The sequence below is a fragment of the Schistocerca cancellata genome, chromosome 2 (genome assembly GCF_023864275.1).
Source record: "Schistocerca cancellata isolate TAMUIC-IGC-003103 chromosome 2, iqSchCanc2.1, whole genome shotgun sequence".
Lineage (NCBI taxonomy): Eukaryota > Metazoa > Arthropoda > Insecta > Orthoptera > Acrididae > Schistocerca > Schistocerca cancellata.
Genome location: NC_064627.1, coordinates 677,852,310 through 677,871,990, shown reverse-complemented (window position 1 = coordinate 677,871,990; position 19,681 = coordinate 677,852,310). Strand labels below are relative to the sequence as shown.

General features: G+C 36.4%; 1 protein-coding gene across 1 annotated transcript; it reads left to right on the top strand.

Moving 5' to 3' along the window:
- Positions 1-564: 564 nt before the first annotated feature.
- Positions 565-19,147, top strand: LOC126162417 (40S ribosomal protein S8). Its single transcript, XM_049918915.1, has 6 exons — positions 565-675; positions 947-1,053; positions 1,255-1,354; positions 2,859-3,034; positions 18,645-18,774; positions 18,968-19,147. Exons 1-6 carry the CDS (start codon positions 672-674, stop codon positions 19,075-19,077), a joined length of 627 nt encoding a protein of 208 aa, XP_049774872.1. The 5' UTR covers positions 565-671; the 3' UTR covers positions 19,078-19,147.
- The last annotated feature ends 534 nt before the right edge of the window (positions 19,148-19,681 follow it).

Below are 19,681 nucleotides of genomic sequence, written 5' to 3'. Positions count from 1 at the left end.
GCATCTATCAGTTTAAAATTTACTGTGCACACACACATTTCCACAAATCTGGTGCTCTAAAGCAATAATATGTCTGCGCAAATGTCATGTGTGGAGAACAGATTGTTGCGTATGAGTGGCCTATATTTCTGGAAATACAGAGACACAATGATGACTTTTTGTAGTATATTACACTGTAGAAATCACTGCAACCAGCGATAAGTTGTTTTGAAAGGGTTTTGCTGTACCATTACTATTTGCGGGCCTGAGTCTATCATCAGATGGAAGCATTGACTTCCTAGGGTTTCACATTTATATCAACGCTACCATCTGATGATGCGCTCAGGCTCGAAACTAGTAATGGTGCAATTATATCATTAAAAAAAAAAACTCTGTGGCTGGTTGCAGCATTTCCTATATTGTGATTTAGGAAATCTGCTGCGTTGTTCTCTAACCAAAATTGATAAAATATTTTTGTAAGTATCTTTATGGAGTAAAATGTCGTGAACAAAATATTTTTGATTCAGTTTATATTCGAAATTACCGAGAAATATATCTATGCTCCATATCGTTCCCATTCGAACGATTGCATTAGGTAGTAGTAACTTTGGATTCTCAACATGCTGAAAAGTCAGTGGTGATGTTGGTAGTTCGACTGTGTGAGCTTCCGGTTCTTTTACGTCTGCCGTAAGATGGGTGAGTGCTGTGTGTTTGTGGAAATCTGATTGCATCTATTTGTGAACAGAATAATTATATGTACAAGTTTCTGTATGTGCGAAATTGCTTAATAGTGTCTCCAGAACTGAAATGACAATTGTGATCAAAGCTTTGTTTCTAATTTTAAGGTTATTTAGCTGTGGGAAACATGTGGTACTTCGTATCTAACCCTGTTGTTTTTCTTATTTGCGGTAAATAAGTTTTCTATGTAAAAACCTTTTTGTCTTTATATATTTCTCTGTGTGAATAGGTATATCCCGGGACCATTGGCATAAGAGGAGAGCTACCGGAGGGAAAAGAAAGCCGCTCCGGAAGAAGAGGAAGTTTGAGTTGGGCAGACCTGCAGCAAATACGAAAGTGAGTGAAGAGTGTTGTGCAGTAGTTGTTGTTAGTGGTGGTGGTAATGAAAAAATCAGTAGCATTCTTTTGGATGAGGTTGATTTTGTATTCTATTATTAACCAATGTAGCATCTAGAACTATTTAAATAGCGGTGCAAGTATTTACATTTGGTGTAGGATCATTTTTATTTCGTATGTCAGTGATTATTGTCATTCTAGCTTGGTCCAAGGCGTATCCACACTGTCCGCACCAGGGGTGGTAACAAGAAATATCGTGCTCTGAGGTTGGACCAGGGGAACTTTGCGTGGGGATCTGAAGGTAATAAAAATCTCAATGTGTAGCATGAATCAAAGTATTTGTTACAATGGTAATGTAATTCTTGCTTACTGTTTAAGTTGTAAAAATTGAACCTACCGATACTGTTATCAGATTGTGGATGTAAACTACTTCAACTCACATGTTCAATGGTATGTGCTGTGACAAGAATTACTAGTTGCATTGAAAGTTTCTCAACCATATGGTGGGTATGCTATCCAAAGCAACATGCATTGGTGATATGTTTATGCCTTGCTCTATTGAACGTTTCCCATTTAATTAGGTTACAGTTGGAGCTAAAAACTTCTTTGGCAGTTTTCACATTTTTGAATTGTTATGCAGAGGTAGAAAGTAAGTTCAAACTGACAAAAGAATCAGGATCTCACATTTTGTTTTGTAGTGTGATCAATGCACAGGATTGAGTGATTTTTCTCATGTTAGTAGAATGTGTGCTGCATAGGAGTGACATGCAATTTCACATTACTCAGTAGTGCTTGTGCATACTGAAATTTGAGTAATTTCAGACCTGTTATCCTTAAGGCATCTCCACATATAGCTGTCCCTGGTCTGAGACACCGGAACTTAAGTTAACCTCATCTCTTCACAACACACTGAACACTTCCAACAAAAGGCCGATTAGTTGAAGAAATTTTATTAGACAATGCACTGTCCCCCATCATTGCAGACAACTGAGGACTGCTGGCCTTGTCAGTCATATCCGTACCTACCAAACGCACAAAGCAATTTACGAAAATTCAAGACACGACAAACAGAATAAAAACAATGGCGACATAACAAAACCAAAATCGTTAACTCACTGAAAAAATGAGGATCACCTTGCATTTTTTGTAGTTTATGTATTATGCATTTACATAATGCACATCAAAATATTTGGAGATATTCCCATTAATTAATTGTTTTCTGAAGCTATCTTGCTGTTTTTTTGGCAAAAAGTGCTTTGGAAGAGTCTGTAAACATCAACATTAGGCTATGCTATTGATAAATCTGCACAATACGTATGTGTTTGATGACCTAAACTCTCAACCACATTACTTGTTGTACCCTACTGTCCATTTTATAACTATTGACGTGTGACTTTCAGCTCATATTTTTGTCACATTGCGTTATGAACATTGATATGTTATACCTTGCCAGAATTGTGGAAATGTCTACTTTCATTTAGTATATGAATGAATGTTGCATCTTAACTGAAATGGGGGGGGGGGGGTGACATAAGCAGTAATAACTTTGTTCTATTTAAATTTGGACTTTTGTTTTTTCTCCTTTTCTGTTTCAACTCTATGTGAAAAGCGAGATGCTGCTATTGGTCTTACCATTGGTTAGAGTTAATAAAACAATTGTTAGTAGCTGTAATATATGTAAGGCTGTGGTGAAGCGTAGTTGCATTCCAGGACAGCAGTACCGGGCTCAGTTTGTGTTGTGAGTAGATGTTACCTAATTTACTTTGTGCATAAGTATGCTGAAGAGTTTCTATAAATATTTCCAGGTTGCACACGAAAAACGCGTATCATTGATGTTGTGTATAATGCTTCCAACAATGAACTAGTAAGAACAAAAACATTGGTGAAGAATGCCATTGTAGTGATTGATGCTGTACCATTTAGACAGTGGTACGAATCCCATTATGCTCTGCCACTTGGAAGGAAGAAGGGAGCTAAATTGGTAAGCATGTTGAAATCTTATTCTGTAATGAAATGTAAAGCATACTTAGTAAAATTTGAGTAGCTTCAGTTAAACTGAAAACATGAATGCTGTCAATCTTGCTTTAGTAAAAGATACTTTTTGTTCAGAGATCCATAATTTGCTGTCACAGTTGCAAGTTACATATGTTTTGGTCTGTCTAACAATGTTTGCGTCCATCAGACAGCACAAGTAAAAAATGTAAGAACTAAAGTTTTAACAGTTCTGTAGTGTAAAGGTGCTTAAAATGTTGTACATTCACAGGCCAAAGACTGATAGGTTTGGTGGAGCTCTCCTTTCCAGTCCATCCTTTTGAAGTACCTGCATAAGTATGATAACCAACATCCATTTGAAGATGTCATAAAATTTGGTCTTCTTGGCCATTTTTATCACCCATGCTTCCCTACATTAACAAGTTAACTATTCTGTGATGTATCAGTTTTTGTTGGCGGTTTAGTTAAGTCATTAATTACTTGGACTGCACATGTAATCCTAGGTTTGTGTCTTCCTGTCACTACTGTTTTCCTTCCATAGAAATTACATATTTGAAGGAACAATTGAGTGTGATGGCAAATAAATATCATCTGGCAACTTGAAGATGTGATAAGAATGTGTGTCTCATATTGAGAAACTGGTAGAAAGTAGTCACAGCATACTCTACCAACATGTTAAGTGGTCTGCCCACTCAGTTCACATGTAAATATAATTATGCAGTGACTAGGACAGTTAAAAGCTACCAGTAAGACTTTGTTTGACAAAATTCCTCATGCACTCAAGATATTTATTCGGTTTTCTCTGAATAAACCGACAGATTCATGATGCTTCATTTTTCATGAAAAGCTATCCTGGCACATTTTAAAAACCCAAATCTGTGTTCAAGAATTTAGAGGAGAATCATACTAACATACTATTCTTTGACCATTGCACAGTTCTGTATGGACAACTAAGCATCGATGATGTACAGAAATAACTGAAAAAGTTGGAATCAGAATGTCGCCAGGTCCAGATGGAATCCCAATTCAGTTTTACGAGTATTCTATGGCATTTACCCCCTTGCATTGCACTTAGTGCTAATCTCTTGTCCAGTGAAAAGTACAAAGTGACTAGACAAGTGCAGGTGGCTCTTGTGTACAGGAAGGGTAAAAGAATGGACTGGCAAAATCAGACCAGTATCATTATCAGTTTGCCATAGAATTCTGGTGAGAGGACCCTCCAAGGTGTGGTGCTTGTGGCATACAAATCAGTGCACCCTATCTTACTGTACGGAGATTTATTTTCAGGCTAAAGATTGGCAGATCATTTGCTGATAGATTTGCCATCTGTTTTAATTGACAATCAAATGAATGTGGCATGACTTAAGGTTTTGTGAATTGTTTGGCTTGTTGCCCATAGTTTTTAGGCAATGTTTTTGTCCAATGTATTTGTGTTATCAGGGTGGTTGGCTCATCTGTGTTTTAAATGATCAGTGAGCCACATATTCCTGTGAATCTAATGTACATTTCATCTTGTTTTGTTTAACAGTTCTATAACATATGAACACTTTTACCAGTCACTTCCATGAAGTTAGTGTGATTGTGCAGGTGATGGTAGTTTAGATTGGGGGAGAGTGAATGGAATTTCTCAAATTGCTTTCTCTCTCCTCACGTTTTGTCAGTTTTAAATACATCTTGTCTAACATTGCTGTCAAAGTAGCAGGCTTGGGATTGAAATGAAGATATGTAGCATAATTTTTTATGATTTGTAAAATAATTTTTTTTAAAAATTGTATGACAGAAGTTTACACTACACTAATGACATTAAAAGCCAGTACTGCCACACTTTCTCGCTCCGTGCTGAAGACTACAAAATGATCCCATTAATTGTTCATGTTGGCTTCGTTTGATGTATCACCCTTCCACAGACACATATTTCTAATAAAGATTGTATGCTACAATGGTTATTCATGCAATGCTAGAGTAGTTTCCACAGGGACATAGCCAGCGCCAATAGTGTTGCATGTGGCATGTCACTGTTAGCCTTCTCACAGATTTCTAACTACATTATTAATTTACGAGAGTGTGGAAAGAGAGATGTACCTCCTCCTGGCTTTAAAAAGAAAATTAAATATGTTGGCTCCATTTGGTATGCAGCATTGTATGTCCTGAAATGCCCCAAACATAAACAGAGCAGTGACTGCATTTTTAAACTACAAACTTTCCAAAATGTGTGCCATATTTTACTTCAGTTTGAAGTTTAACAATTACTATGGGCAATAGTGAAAAGAAACTACATTGAAACCCTGCTTTTACACTTTTCGAGGGACTTCAAAAAATAGTGTAAAATATGGGAAATTCCATTTTAAACTACAAAAGTGACGTATAGGACACTCCCTTGCATTTTTGCACTTTTACTTACTATAAACAGGCATCAAAAGACTTTTCAGTGAATTGTTTATTACATAGGAAAGGTTTATTATGTAATAAAAATTGGGACTGATAACTGTCTGGGAAATAGGAACATTTGGCTCAATTTCATACGTCATAATCAATGCTTTCGTAATCCTGCAGCTGTTATTATTTAAATAATGAAATATTGCACTAGTTATGTATTTTCTCATGCTTAGAATGTTGTTTCAAGAAGTTTTTTTGTGTGGTGTTTGTGTTGTTCTGTCTCTCTTGCACTGTAGTCTTCTTGAGATTATTGGCTACTATGCTGCCTTGAAAACCACACACATGCAATCTATCACTCACACTGTTCATATAACATCACAAAAAATACATAAGCAAATACTGTGATTAACAAGAATAAATTCTCAAAACACATTTTGCTCAGTGTGAACAAAATACCTAACCAGTGATGCATTTTTAGTTTAAAACATTTGAGCAACGCAAAGTGAATGGCGGTATCAACTAGCACCACAAGTGGCTGGCCAAATGCCGAAATGCGCTAAATATGGTTTGACAAAGGTGTCAAGAAGACGACAATAACAACACTGCATTTGTGCAATAGACAGTTTGGAAATGGTTGTGGTTGGTCATGACATCATTCATTCGAATGAATCTAGCTACTCCCATCAGCCACCCCAGCAAGTATAGCTTGGCAGCGGCGGGAGATATGGCACGAATTGTTCAAACTTTTACTCCTTTACTGGTCCAAATGTGGTGAGTGAAGTGCCCTGGTATCAAGAAATTTAACAACGTAATATTTGTAAACAGTAGTGGTAGGCCAAGATCAAGTGTCTTTTTCCCTCCCCGGTAATGTGTAAATTGTGGAAAAATTATTAAGATGTTGACACAAAATCAGGTGCAAATTAGCATTGTGGACATAAGAAATTTGACAGGAACGATAAAAAAATGTCGCATACGGCAGGAAAACGTTAATTTTGGGAATGTAAAAGCAGGGTTATACTATAGTTCATAACGAGTTGTCAGACTAGGAAGTGCAAGAAAATTTTTTACGAAATGAGTTTTCTCAAAACTGAATGAGAGATTGCACAGCAAATCCCAAAACAGGTTTTTAATATTTTATGGCAGAAACTAGTAGCATTGCTTCACTTACATAAAGCCATTTTTAGGCACATTAGATGACTAGAAATTACTGTCACGTGTATTGTATGGTAGTTGCCTGATGCAACTAGTTTTCATTGTTACTATGAGTGATACAGAGAAGTGTGAATCAGTCACTTGAACTAAGTTTCTGTGCACTCTGCCAGTGTGAGTTGCTTCTGGGTTGTGTTGAGTAACATCACGTACACTGTTGTCTTCTCATGGGGGGGGGGGGGGGGGTAGCGGCGCACATAACCCTCTCCCATTCAGCTTGGTGCGAAGATATTTTATATAGGAAGATTGCAGTACTCATTTGTGCTGAGACTGAATTACTCTACATAGTTCTTGTGGGGCAGATTGTGGCAAAACAAAACCATTTGTTTGACATTTCTGGATGTAATTTCCTCTGAATTGATTGCAATCACTGTACATTGTGATTAGTTTTATGATACTGAACATTGCTGGCACCTGTTTGCTAGTTTGCTGCTCAGTATTCTCATGTACTAGTATTTTAGTTACAGCTTACACGTGACTTTATTCTTGATCTGTACCCATTTGTTTTCTCAAATAAAGGAATTGAGAGAAACACTTATGCTTAATGATGATCAACTAATTGAGGTTGTTTGTAGCTATCATTGTTTTTATGATAGCTTCATGGATAACCTGTATGTCATAGTTACTCTGAAGGCATAAGCTGAAGTTGGCACATTCATACTCCACAAATTTCGTACATTAAATGACTTGCTCTGAAATGCAAAGCTTCTAGATTTTCCAGTTTGTACTACTACAGCTGATGCGGTATAGTTCAGAGTTTTTTCTGATGGAAGAATTTGCATAATGTTTATGTATGCCTAAAAACAAAGAAAAGGATAAAATTTTATATAGCTTTTTGGGGATATTTGAAAAAATATCTTGTTAATATCATATTAACATCTCCATTGGTGTGTGGAAATGTTTCCTCATCAGCTATAGTAAAATCACACCTCAGTGACAACTTGACAAAGTTGGGGTAGGTGTCTAGAAGTGACTTGGTGCATAGCTGTACAGAAACCCCCTTCTTGTACCAAAATGCTAGTATACAAATACAGCAGACAGTTTTTGGCTCAAGTGTATGAAATGGTTTTTTTTATGGTATTCTTGTGCCACTCCACCAAGGGGTAGCATAAGGTGTAATGGATGAGAGGCTGTAGCAGAGTTGGCAGAGGAGGCCTGGGGAAGATAGTGGCATCAATGTATGTGCTTAGAGATACAGCATGTAAATTGGCGAGGAGCAGAGGACAGGTGGAGAAGGGGAAAGGGATACTGAATAGAAATGAATCTAATTCGAATAGGTAAGCTAATGAAACTTAGAGCTGAATTTCAAAGATAATAGCATGTCTTGCACTTGTGCAAAATTCAAACTCTAAGTTTTCATTTTGCTATGTCATTTTCTGTCCCTTGTCTTTGGCCACAATTCGCTACTTCCATGTGTTTGGTTTCACTTTTTGTGAACTTCTGCTTTACATAAAGCTGTAAGACACACTGAAGAGCAACATCCTGTGCATAAAATAGCTGATAACCCATGTTGTCTTCGTATATACCAGGACTGAATGGACATTACGAAACTAAATACATAATATCTAATGTCTAATAGGGTGTATATGCCCCGAGGCAACTGCGAAATCCTGCAAAAATCAAAGAATTGTACTATTGGCTGGTTTTAACTGCTCGCTGAATTTCAGGTGCACATTGTCTTCTGGCATGTATGTATAATGCCATAACACCACCACATGAGGTAATACAGTACTGGTGGTCCCAAAAAAGACCTCCTGAAAACCACATGTAAAAGCTTAATACCATGTAGGGCCTAATTCATGGTGAATCTGTACATACAAACATGCACTTTAAGCTGAATTATGTATTTTAGTATGGTTTACAAAATTCCAATGCTCTTGAAGTCTTCTGAAGACCTGTTTCTTTTATAACATAATGTACGCTCATAGTGCTGTATACATAACATACAAAAATATTAACTTGAAGATGACTAAGCAAACAAATTGGTCAGTAGTGTTCAATAAAATGTTTTATTTCAAATATATTGACAGCTGCAGCAGAATTTTACATATGTCTTCCATGAAACAATGTTTTTGGATCACAAGACATCTTTCAACATTTGTCTGGTACCTTTTCTAGGCTTGACATTATTCCTTAATTTTTATTGAGTCTTAAATTTACAGAACATCATTCTTCGGTAAATTATAGACCGGCAGCACATCTTGTTTTATCAGTACCTCCCCACAAGACTAGTATTTACTCCTAGGGCAGAATATACTGTCAATTTCAATGTTTCTTGGCTTCAGTTAACTGTTAATTTCTTTATAGCATTAGAAAAAATCATAAACTTACTGGCCTAAAGAACTGTTAGCAAGAAATCTGTATTTCTTACTAGCTTTTTGCAATACTGTGTGGTTGTAAATCTGATTGGAATTGCTACATAACAATATTGCAGAATACAAAGCCATTTGTCATTATTTCAAATTCTACTGACACATGTATTTGATATATCTGAAAGTGTAATGTGCAAAAAACAGCATTATTTGTGAAAGCTTAGCTTTGCTATTAGCTATATTGTATTTATATTAATTCTTCTTATTTGTGTGTCTGTGCTACGTAAGTGATCTTGCTGTTGGCCGGGGCAAGACCATGACACAAGAACTATGATTACCTGATAAGTGCATCACAATCAAAATTTCGGTGCTTTGGAAGCTAATATGATGTATTTAGTAAAAGTTCATATTAATACTTCTGTAATCAAATTTGCAGTGTAAAAGTTACTGCAGTGCATTTTTAACCAATGAATCTGGGAATTTTTTCCGTGTCTACTTATACACCATGTCTAGTCTTTCAACAACATGCTCGTGCTGAAGGCAGGAAAAAAAAATTACTTTGCCTAAGCACAGAAATTGATGGCAATAGCACATGGAGGTAACAGAACACAGCTGTGTGTTTGTGGCATCATAGCTTCTACAGAGACTGTTTGAGTGCAGTCTTTCAATTATCAGGAGAAAGATGTAAATAGGAAAGCAAATTATCTGTAATGGAAGATTTTATTAAAGAAGTGTTCTTCTGGACTGTTAGTGTACTGCAATGGATAAGTGTCCTAGGGCCACTACAGTCCACACTTAACAATAAAACACAGTGGAATATGAGAGCTTGGAAATGTTTGCCCCCTTGTTAATATTAGTTCAAAGTACCATAAAAAAGGTACAAATTTTTAATGGAACAAATGGATACGGCCACCTTGAGAGCTTAATTTTTGGAGACTGCCTTTATTGGATATGGAGGGCAATTTGCCTGTAATTAATTGGACAAATCTTGGGTTTTGCAATACCAACTGAACAAATATTTGGCAAGACTCAAAGGGAAATAGTAGCCTGAAAATATCTACACTAATATTGGTGTTTTGGGTGATGGCTATACTAATGAAGTCAGCAAGAGCTCGGAGTATGATCCCTTATTGGCATTAGAAAATATTAAAGTGGGTCATTGGAACAAGAGTCCTGGCAGCAGCTTGGCAGTTCTGGTGCATTGCCATGCATAGTCACAAGTAAATCTTATTCGTGAGTGACAGGATACACTAACAAGTTAAAATTGTTGCAAAAATTAATTTTAGTATTTTCTTAACTTGCTGAAAGTTTGAGGTCCAATGCAATGCAAATTCCTTTTGGGTGAAATTTTCACCTTTTACAGTATTTTTTTCTGAATGTTTTCATAACATCACCTCCACCTATATGATGATGTGAGAATGTTTGTACACGTTTCAGTCAAAGTATTAGTTTTCCACTGTTTCTGCAGTTGAAGCAAATATTTTTCTTCAGTCTTTTGGAACACTAGTTTCTTTGTAACCACTGGCAATTTTCTTTTGGAAAAGTACTGCATAATATTTTAGACTAAAATAGTTGTATGACATTTTTGGGAATTTACATTAACATTTGAAATCTGCTAACTGGCAATCGTGTAGTGAATGTGTGATAGTTGTCTGCAAATGCAGACTTCAATTTGTCTTTGTGTAAATGAGGCTTCATATGCTAACATATGCTGATTTGTTCATCAGCTATCTTTAGGAAATCGTAACCACAAGATTTTAAACAGATTAGTCTGTTTTCACGTCTTCAGTCTAGGTATAAAGTCAAGACAGACTATTCTCATTTTTTATAACTCAGAAACTTCTTTCATTTTGCTTTCTCTCATCCAATTGTGCCATCTTGGCTTTCCCTGTGGCTCCATATGTCCATAACAAGCATTGCCAGCAGGACCTAAACTTGACAACTGCCATTCCTTCTGTGCTAGTCTCTCTACTGCTGTCTTGCCACTATTGGATGGCTCATTTTCTGTGTTAGGACTCTATTATTCTTTATGCTGAAGGCAATTAATACAAGCCAAACTTGGTGTACAAACAGGTTTTGTGTGTTATATCCGCATGACCCATCAGCCAATCACTCATACCAGCAGAAAAGGCACTTCCCAATCATCATTCAGTATCATCCTGGTCAGTTAAAACCCTAACCATGTCCTGGTCTAGCCATATGCCAGGATCACATACTTGTTAAAGACTCATGTTCATGACCTGCCTTAAGAACATGTCCAGTGTGTTGTATTCTAGGCTTGTCATAGACATCTCTTACTGAGACTGTGAAGTATTCTGGACTGGAACTAGACCTTGGAACCTCTCTGTTAATTGTTCTGCCATCTGAGCTATCCAGGCAAGACTGTGTTATGTCCTAACAACTTTTACAACAGTGCTTATCAGATTTTCAAAAGTTACCGACTAATGCAGTCCTTATCTAACAGGAATTTGTGCACTCTGCTGCAGAATGAAAATGACTTAAGAATCTCATATTGTTAGATGTAGAGCCATTTGTGAAAACAGTATGGTCCTAACTTGTCAGTTCCACATAATCTTTGTTGACATTATCACCAAGCCATAGTTATGAATGCAATGACCATTGTCACTTTCCACCCAAGTGGAGTATTGGCAAACTGGCAGTGTGTTCAGCTGTTCAACCAATGGTAGAGTACACTGTTGAGCACAGTGTACTAGACTTAAATGCTTTCATCACAACCCTTACATTACTGGTCTTGAAACAGATATCATAAACACCTGTAACCTTGCATCTTGCCAGTGTGCCTGACTCATTGTTTTTGATGTTATAAGCCAGCCACACTTACATACACTAAAGCTTATTTAAGGCAAAGGCCCATATAATTATTCAATGGCTAATAAGATCTGACTGGTGATTGATAGCTCTATAAAAGACCTATGAAAGTACTGTGATAGACAAATATGTAGCTGAAGTATGTAAAATTTAGCAGTTCCACAAATTCGTCACTGATGGCTAGGAGCTAGTATTTCCACGAGGCTCCAGTTACTAAGGCCATTGTGTAAGCGCTTATGTAGCCAGAAGTGGCAGTTATTGCAGTTTAGTTTATATCTGTTATATAAAGTTGACATCAGAGCTTTACTTTTATAACTCTGAGCTTTCAAGCCATTGGCCAAGAAGTGTTTATATGTAGATTGCCATTTAAGTCTTTCCTGTTAGGTTAGAAAGCAATTAACCCACTGAAGCCTATTTCTACAGCAATGCTTATGTTTTAAGTGCTAGGATTGTTGAGCATAATCTTGGCATAATTAGTGCTCAGCTCTCGATACTTGAGAATAATCAAACATTCATACTAAGCAGTAGACTTCGTGGAACTGCTACTTCTTAACACTTTGCCATCTTCACATCTGGTACAAATTTATTCGTTTGGCACCAGCAGCACTAATTCGGATGGCTTGGCCTGGTGCTGGCCGTTCTTGACATTATCAGGAGATTATATTGTTACATTTTACTAATCTCATCATTAGTTTTCATAAGTTCTCAACCTGTTCCCATACTTTCATGATATTTCAAAGATATTCATGCCTAAATAAATACAAAATTTGTTTCATATATTTATTTGCATTGTCTTTGGTACTTAGTATTTCTCTTTCATATGATATGCAGCAAAACAGTCTCAAAGATGTAATGCAGTTCTACAAGACTTGCACATTAAGTTTTTGTTCTTTTTTTATGTTTTTGAAACATACATGGCAGTTTCTTAGTTTTCGTTTATTCGTTTTGGAAATACGTAGGCCTGTTAGTTGGTGTTGCTTTGTGACCAGCAAGTCTGTCAACTGGATCATGGGATGTAGTGGCAACCTCCAAAATTTGCTCCGCGCATTCATTGTAAATAATCGTATTCTCTCTTTCGTCTGCCATGATGAAAGGGCACAAGTTCTTATGAAAACAAAAAAAACTTGTTGTGTGTAACTTACTGTTACCTAAACAAAACACCAACAGAATGCAAATGGTACTGAAGTGTAGTGCTGTCACCGGCCACTGCGCAATACTATGTGCACGACACCATTATGGTGTCGCCGGCCATTGACCGCTAATTCGCGCACACCACTGGTGTTGCCGGATGGCAGTGTTAATTTGGCAGATGCTACCTGTCCCTTGAATGCTTCATGAAATCACTGTTCATGTGCTTCCTATTATCCCATACCATCCTTGTACTTTTGTCATACTTTGCAGCAAATCAGATTTTATGGGTATTATACATCTTGTTAAACTGTGTTGTTCAGAATAAGAAGGGTCACTGTATGGTGACCACCCTTCAAGCACTCTGTTTGTATTAACCCTTCAGCCGCTTCAGGTGTGCTTACTGCATGCAGAGTTGACTGCCGTGCTGTTGTTGCCTAATGCATCTACACCTGCTAAGTTGCTTGTGTCTATTTGCCAACCAAGAGGAACATAATTGTAGGTGTTAAAATTAGATTCTGGCTGTTAGTTGTCTGTGAATTAAGCTGTTATGAATCAGAGATTTAAAGATGACTTTTCTTTCAGTAGTTCAGTGCCATTTTTGTAAGCCATTCTGATAGTTGTTACTTTAAATACTTATCAGTATTTCATTGTTCCATCATAACAAGTTGATAATGACTACTGTGCTGCAGGTATTCTTGACTCTACTAAATGAAAATATAAAAGAACTTTGTCTTAGTTCAGCAAATGTTTCTAGATTACACTGTCTTGCTACTTCTTGCTTGTGTTCAGATTGTACTGTTTTATCGTGCATTAGGGATGACGAAAGCCATCAGTGGTCGGTTTTCTTTATAGTATTGCTGTACAAAAAAGCATCCTGTTACTTCATATGAGAAGAAAATATACTAGAACTCCATTCATAAGAATGAACCTGATGTAAAAAAAAGTACAAACGCAGTGATTAGTGAGAAGCCGTAGCACATACTGTGGTGGTGTTGTGTTCTTGGAAGTAGATCCTACGTAACGTATATTTTGTTACTTCATGATGTTGTTACACAGTATGAAACTGGCTGAGGCTGCTTCCTGCTATGTAGTTACATGCCTGTGGAATATGGTTAAAAAGTGCTAAGAAATAGGTTAACATTTTTAATATATTTACAGAAAAATTGGCCTTTAAGTATTCTGAGGGACTGTGTTTGATACAGTGGAGATATACACACTCGATGTATTGTGGAGTTAGTAGCGTAGTTTTCATTTCGAATATAAATTCTTAATTGACAATATATAATGAAAGATTATTAATAAATGTTGCTTAACCTAAGAAAAGTAAGTCTAATTTTTTTAGAGAAAAATGAAAAATGTTCATTGTTTTGTACCACAGATGTAGTCTCACACAAGCCAGAGTGATACATGTCGTAGAAACATGAAAAACAATCATTTCCGTAGCATCACGCACGCCATACAAATGCTGCATTTTTACATTTGCAACTGTACCATTACAATATGAACTCAACAGAAGTGATCTGGAGCCAAGTTAAAGGATTTGTCATGAGAAGCACTTAAACCGCCAGACGTAATGGAATGAAAGCACCCAGTGTTTTCACGTGCCATTGCCAAATGCAGGTGGGGTATAGAGTAGCACCTAATTAAAGAAAAGGAGAAAACGGTGCACCTTAGTGGCTTCATGTATTCTGTTGACTTGTTATCAACGTAGCAGATGAGTTCCAGAAATGGAATGTGTTTAAATTTCCTTTACTTTATGTCTCTAGTCACAAACTTTTTATCAACAGATTACTGGTTTCTGTCTATGACTATCTTCAGATCTGCAGCTTAAAACAATAAAATAGACCATAATGGAAAGTACTACTGATATATATACAATTGTGTGTTTAGAGTATGAAGAGGCATACCTGTGTTATAAAAACAATGTCCTAATGTACTGCAGCCATAATGGAATTGTCAAATGTTAAAGCAAAATCAACACCAGCATTGTCAAATATATAAAAAACAGCACATGCAAGTGTCATGTTGTCAGCAGCACTACTGTTCAACCACCTTGACATTACTATTAGGAAAGTTAACAACAAACATGAATTTTCGATTTTTAGAAAACCTACTTGTACAGGTAGTGTCATCAATGCCATATCATGCCATACTTCCCAATATAACAAGTCCTTCACCTTCATAGTTAACCAGCTTCTTAGTCTACCTTTGGATGAAAGTGAAATATGTAAAGAACTCTGCATTCTAAAGCAGATTGCAGTAGCTAATAGCTTTTCTGTAAATGACGTCGCGAACCCTTACTGTAGGCTAAAGAAACATAGCAGCAGGCACGTGCACACACACTAGCACACAAAATAGAACCAGTAAAGAAAAAACAAAAACCATTCCTATGACATTTAACAGCAAAATGCAGGTGCAAACAGAAAAATGTTTTAAAAATGTCAAATATGGCTTTCAGGTTATCACCACTGTAAAATTGTGAATAAAACATAAACTGAAAAGAAAGTATGAAAAGTATGGCTCTGGAGTGTACAGGATTGACTGCAGTAACTGTGACAAATATTATCATTCAAATGGGCCGCTCTTTAAGCTTAAGGTTTAAAGAACATTCACAGCCATGGAACAAAACAGCTTTGGGACAGCATTTATCTGAAACTGGTCATTCTGTAGGAAGCATTGAGAATTGTCTGCATGTTCTCAACAGAGTGGAAAAAGGCTGTGCTCTTCATTTGTTAGGAGCTTAAAATTTATAAAGCAAAAAAGACAACAAACGAAACTGCTTAACTGTCAGAGCGATTTTGTGCCCAATGCCTTCTTTTCTTTGTTTGACAATGTTTTACTTCAATCGCTGTGCGCCTTTATTATGTATAATTTGTTGATAGTTTCACCTAGTACAGATTCACTTTCATCCTAGCACAGATTTAATTCATTTTTGTACATTGTGCACACAATTAGTATTTCCTTCTTCCTTCTCTGTTTTTATAATATACTGCATTCACTGGATTATCTTATTTCTTGCAACGGTGTGCCACAGGGTACGAGGGGCCCTCTGGCAGTTGTTCCTCTAACCACTTCTCAACTGTGCACAATTCTGGTGTTAGCGCTAACAGAGGGTGCTGATTGTGTTGCAGTAGGTTTTCTTTCATTGTGGCTTCTCTAGCTATTTGTTTTATAGTTTTTATATTCTTTGCACTATGAAAGCTGTTTGTAATTATCTGTAGTGTTGGCACTTGAGCATATGTCAATTACTGTTGCTTAACTTGTCCTCTTTTATAACAATCTAACTTCTTTCTTATTTCATTTCATCGTTTTTTATTACTGTAATGCATATTATGCCTTATGAGCCCATTACATACTTTACTGATTGTATCCCCCTTTATTTTACGTTGTTCAATTAATCATTTAAGACTTGTATGTGCCTACAGTAGCGATATCTGGTGATGTTATACAACACAAACATCTTGCGGCTACTGTATGGCAGTTTGTTTCGAACAGTAATGCTGCTGACATGACTCTTGCATGTGCTGTTATATATATTTGATGCATCAGACATGCTGATTTTGCTTTTAACATTTGACGATGTCACTATGGCTGCTGTACATTAGGACATTGTTTTTATAACACAGGTATGCCTCTTCATACTTAAAGTGCACAAATGTATGTATATGTCACAAGTAATTTTCATTATGGTCTATTTTACTGTTGTAAGTTGTAGACAATTCGCTAGTATATTTGTTGTTTCATATTTTGCTGCAGATCTGAATGTGGTCATTATAGACTGAAACTGGTAATCTGTTGACAAAAAGGTTTTGATCATAAATGTAAAGTAGAGGGAATTTATTATACATTTGGGTCACTGTTTTATTTGCAACAATGTTGCAGCTTGTGAAATGTATTTTTTGGATTCTGATAAGGAAGTAGCTAAGAGATTACCAGATGACTGACTGTAATTAATATCTTCAGTGGCTTCAGTATTCAACAGTATGGGGAAATCCCAGCAGTATGGTTTTGCATCACACATAGCTTGCTCTGAAAAATTACCCAGTGTTTAAGTTCGGAATTTTCATAACTCTTGTCTGTAATTAGAATGTTGTGTTAGGTGACAGAGCATTTTATGCTTTTCATCTGGTTACCGAAGAAGATGTGGTTGTGCTGGAGTTTTGCCGAATATTATTTCATTCTCTTTAACAATTAAATGGTATTTAAAGCCATATTGTTCCTCTGCTTGACTTTTTCATCTGAACTGCAACTGCTCACATTACAGGTTAGTTAGACCAGAGGGCTGGCCAGTGCTGCCAAAGTGTGTGTGTGTGTGTGTGTGTGTGTGTGTGTGTGTGTGTGTGTGTGTGAGAGAGAGAGAGAGAGAGAGAGAGAGAGAATATCCTTACGATCTTATTTGACTGTACTGGACAAAGCTTGGCTTCTGCTCCGGAAATCAAGCAAATGCAGAAGCGTACAGGGTGTAATGTTTACATCAGGTATATTCTTATGATGGAGTATAATCTGACATCGTTCTCACATGTTGGCATTTGTTGTGAACCACATTTTCAGTTCACTGCTATTGTAGCATGGAACTTAGTAGTTTCATGAATGATGTTTTGCTAGGGGGAACGATTCTTCACTGGAGCAAGATAGATTGCTTGTCCATAAGTACTCTATGCACACAATATATCGATGGAACAAGTTTTGACCTATAGGAAATTTGACAGTGTTCTTCAAATTACTGAAAGTTCCATTTCTATTGGAAATGGATCACATGTTCTGTTAGGCAGAAATAACTGGTGCTGCTTCAGTATAATTCTGAAAATTAGGTGTGTATAATCTTGAAAGTCAATAATTTGTGCTATTATTATTATTATTATTATTATTATTTTTGGCACAATTTGTCCTCGGACAGCTGTAGATGACAAGATGTGTGTGGGCCAGAAAAGTTTAAGGAAATGTATGAAAATTGTATGTTTTGTGTTGTGCAATTAAGGCAATTGAAAACAAAAAATACAAATATCTTTTGTTGTTACATTACTATTTCAATAAAATAGATCATTTGTTGCCTCCAGTAACATTGTCAATGACCAAATGCTTGGATTGTTCTGTGGTTGAGTTGTCACAAAAGTAATTCATCAAATATATGATTAAGTGGACAAAGTGTTTCCAATAAAATTTTTCACTAAATTTTGTTTTTAAATCCTTCACTATCCCTTTCATATTCTCGAGATTCGGTAAAGAGTAAAAGGTGAAATGAAGTCTAATGCAGGGAATCAGATATACGAAATGCAATTTAGCAGCCAAAATTATGAAAACTTACTAAGAGGTAGAAAACCTGCTGTATATTTACTCGTCAGCAGCAGGCAGATACCTAATCAGTGGCATGACTATACTTACTAGTACTCAGATTGGAAAGAGGACAGAGTTAAGTCAGATGTACTCAAGGAAAACTGTCTCCACTTGAACTCAGTAGCATCTAGGGACTTTTGGAGCATGAATAGTTTCCATATTTGGTTAACACATACAGTGCTGCTGGATGCTGCTTGATATGTACCTTGACTGTTTATGACAAGCTGCTGAAGTCCTTGTATTTGACATACGGCTTAGTGCATGGATTCTCTAAATGTATTGTACAATGATGATTGTTGCGTGTCAGCTGACCATGTGATGACTTGGTTCAATAAGTGCCTGACATTATTGTTTCTTAATAAAGAAATTGGAGGTTAGTTTTTAGTATTAATATTGTTGATATTTCAGACTCCAGAGGATGAAGAAATTCTGAATAAAAAGAGATCAAAGAAAGTGGAAAAGAAATACAAAGCTCGACAGCGCTTGGCGAAAGTTGAACCTGCACTGGAAGAGCAGTTCCAGGCATCTAGAGTGCTTGGTAAGTGGATTTTGCCTTATGTTTTAAATTTATTTTTAAGTTCACACTGATGAAATTTTAACATTGATGCATATCTAAGTGATATGTTAAATGATTTTTGTCATAGTTACACTGAGTGCCAATAGATAAATGGTTTGGCATTTAATTTCGTTTCAAATGTAGTGAAAACTGAAAGGAACTTTTTTTTTTTCAGCGTGTATTTCTAGTCGACCTGGTCAGTGTGGGCGTGCAGATGGATACATCCTCGAAGGGAAAGAACTGGAATTCTACATAAGGAAAACAAAAGCTAAAAAGGGCAAATAAGGCACTAAAAATACTGTAATTTGTAAATGCTGACAAGGAAAATAAAGTTTTTCTTGTGAACAGTCAAAAAGTTTATTAGAATCCTTCCATTCATCTTCTCTCATTTCAGTATCCTTCCATCCATGTGGAATATGATTTTAAGTAATTATGGGTGATTTGCTGCAAACAGTCAAATCTTGAAATAGATGATGTGCACTTTGGAAATGTAAGATGCAATATCTAGAGTAAATGCTTTCATCCAGAAGTTTGTTAATTTGAAACAAATTTGTACTGTTGGTGTGTTTCAAGCAGTTTTGTTTAGTGGGTCTATCCCATTTTCCACCAGTTTGGTCAATTGTTTGATGTTACCTTGATACTTATTGACAGCAGTAAACATTCCCATTACTTAATTTCTATTGATACTTTTGTATTTGCATTCAGAAATAAAGGTTAGTAATTCAAGAGTACATATGAATGTTTAAATATTGTCAAAAACTGGGTAAGCAACTGTTGCACCAAACAAGAACTTAAGTTGAGGCGCGTAATGACATTGAGACATAAGAAGAGGATGCAAAATAAATTCCTTTTTTGAACTAAAACAACTTTGACATGAGTGCATTGTGGC

Excerpts from the sequence above, each read along its gene's own strand:
- LOC126162417 (XM_049918915.1), top strand. Across the intron at positions 3,035-18,644 it reads GGAAGAAGGGAGCTAAATTG|ACTCCAGAGGATGAAGAAAT; the intron begins GTAAGCATGTTG and ends TTGATATTTCAG. Across the intron at positions 18,775-18,967 it reads CCAGGCATCTAGAGTGCTTG|CGTGTATTTCTAGTCGACCT; the intron begins GTAAGTGGATTT and ends TTTTTTTTTCAG.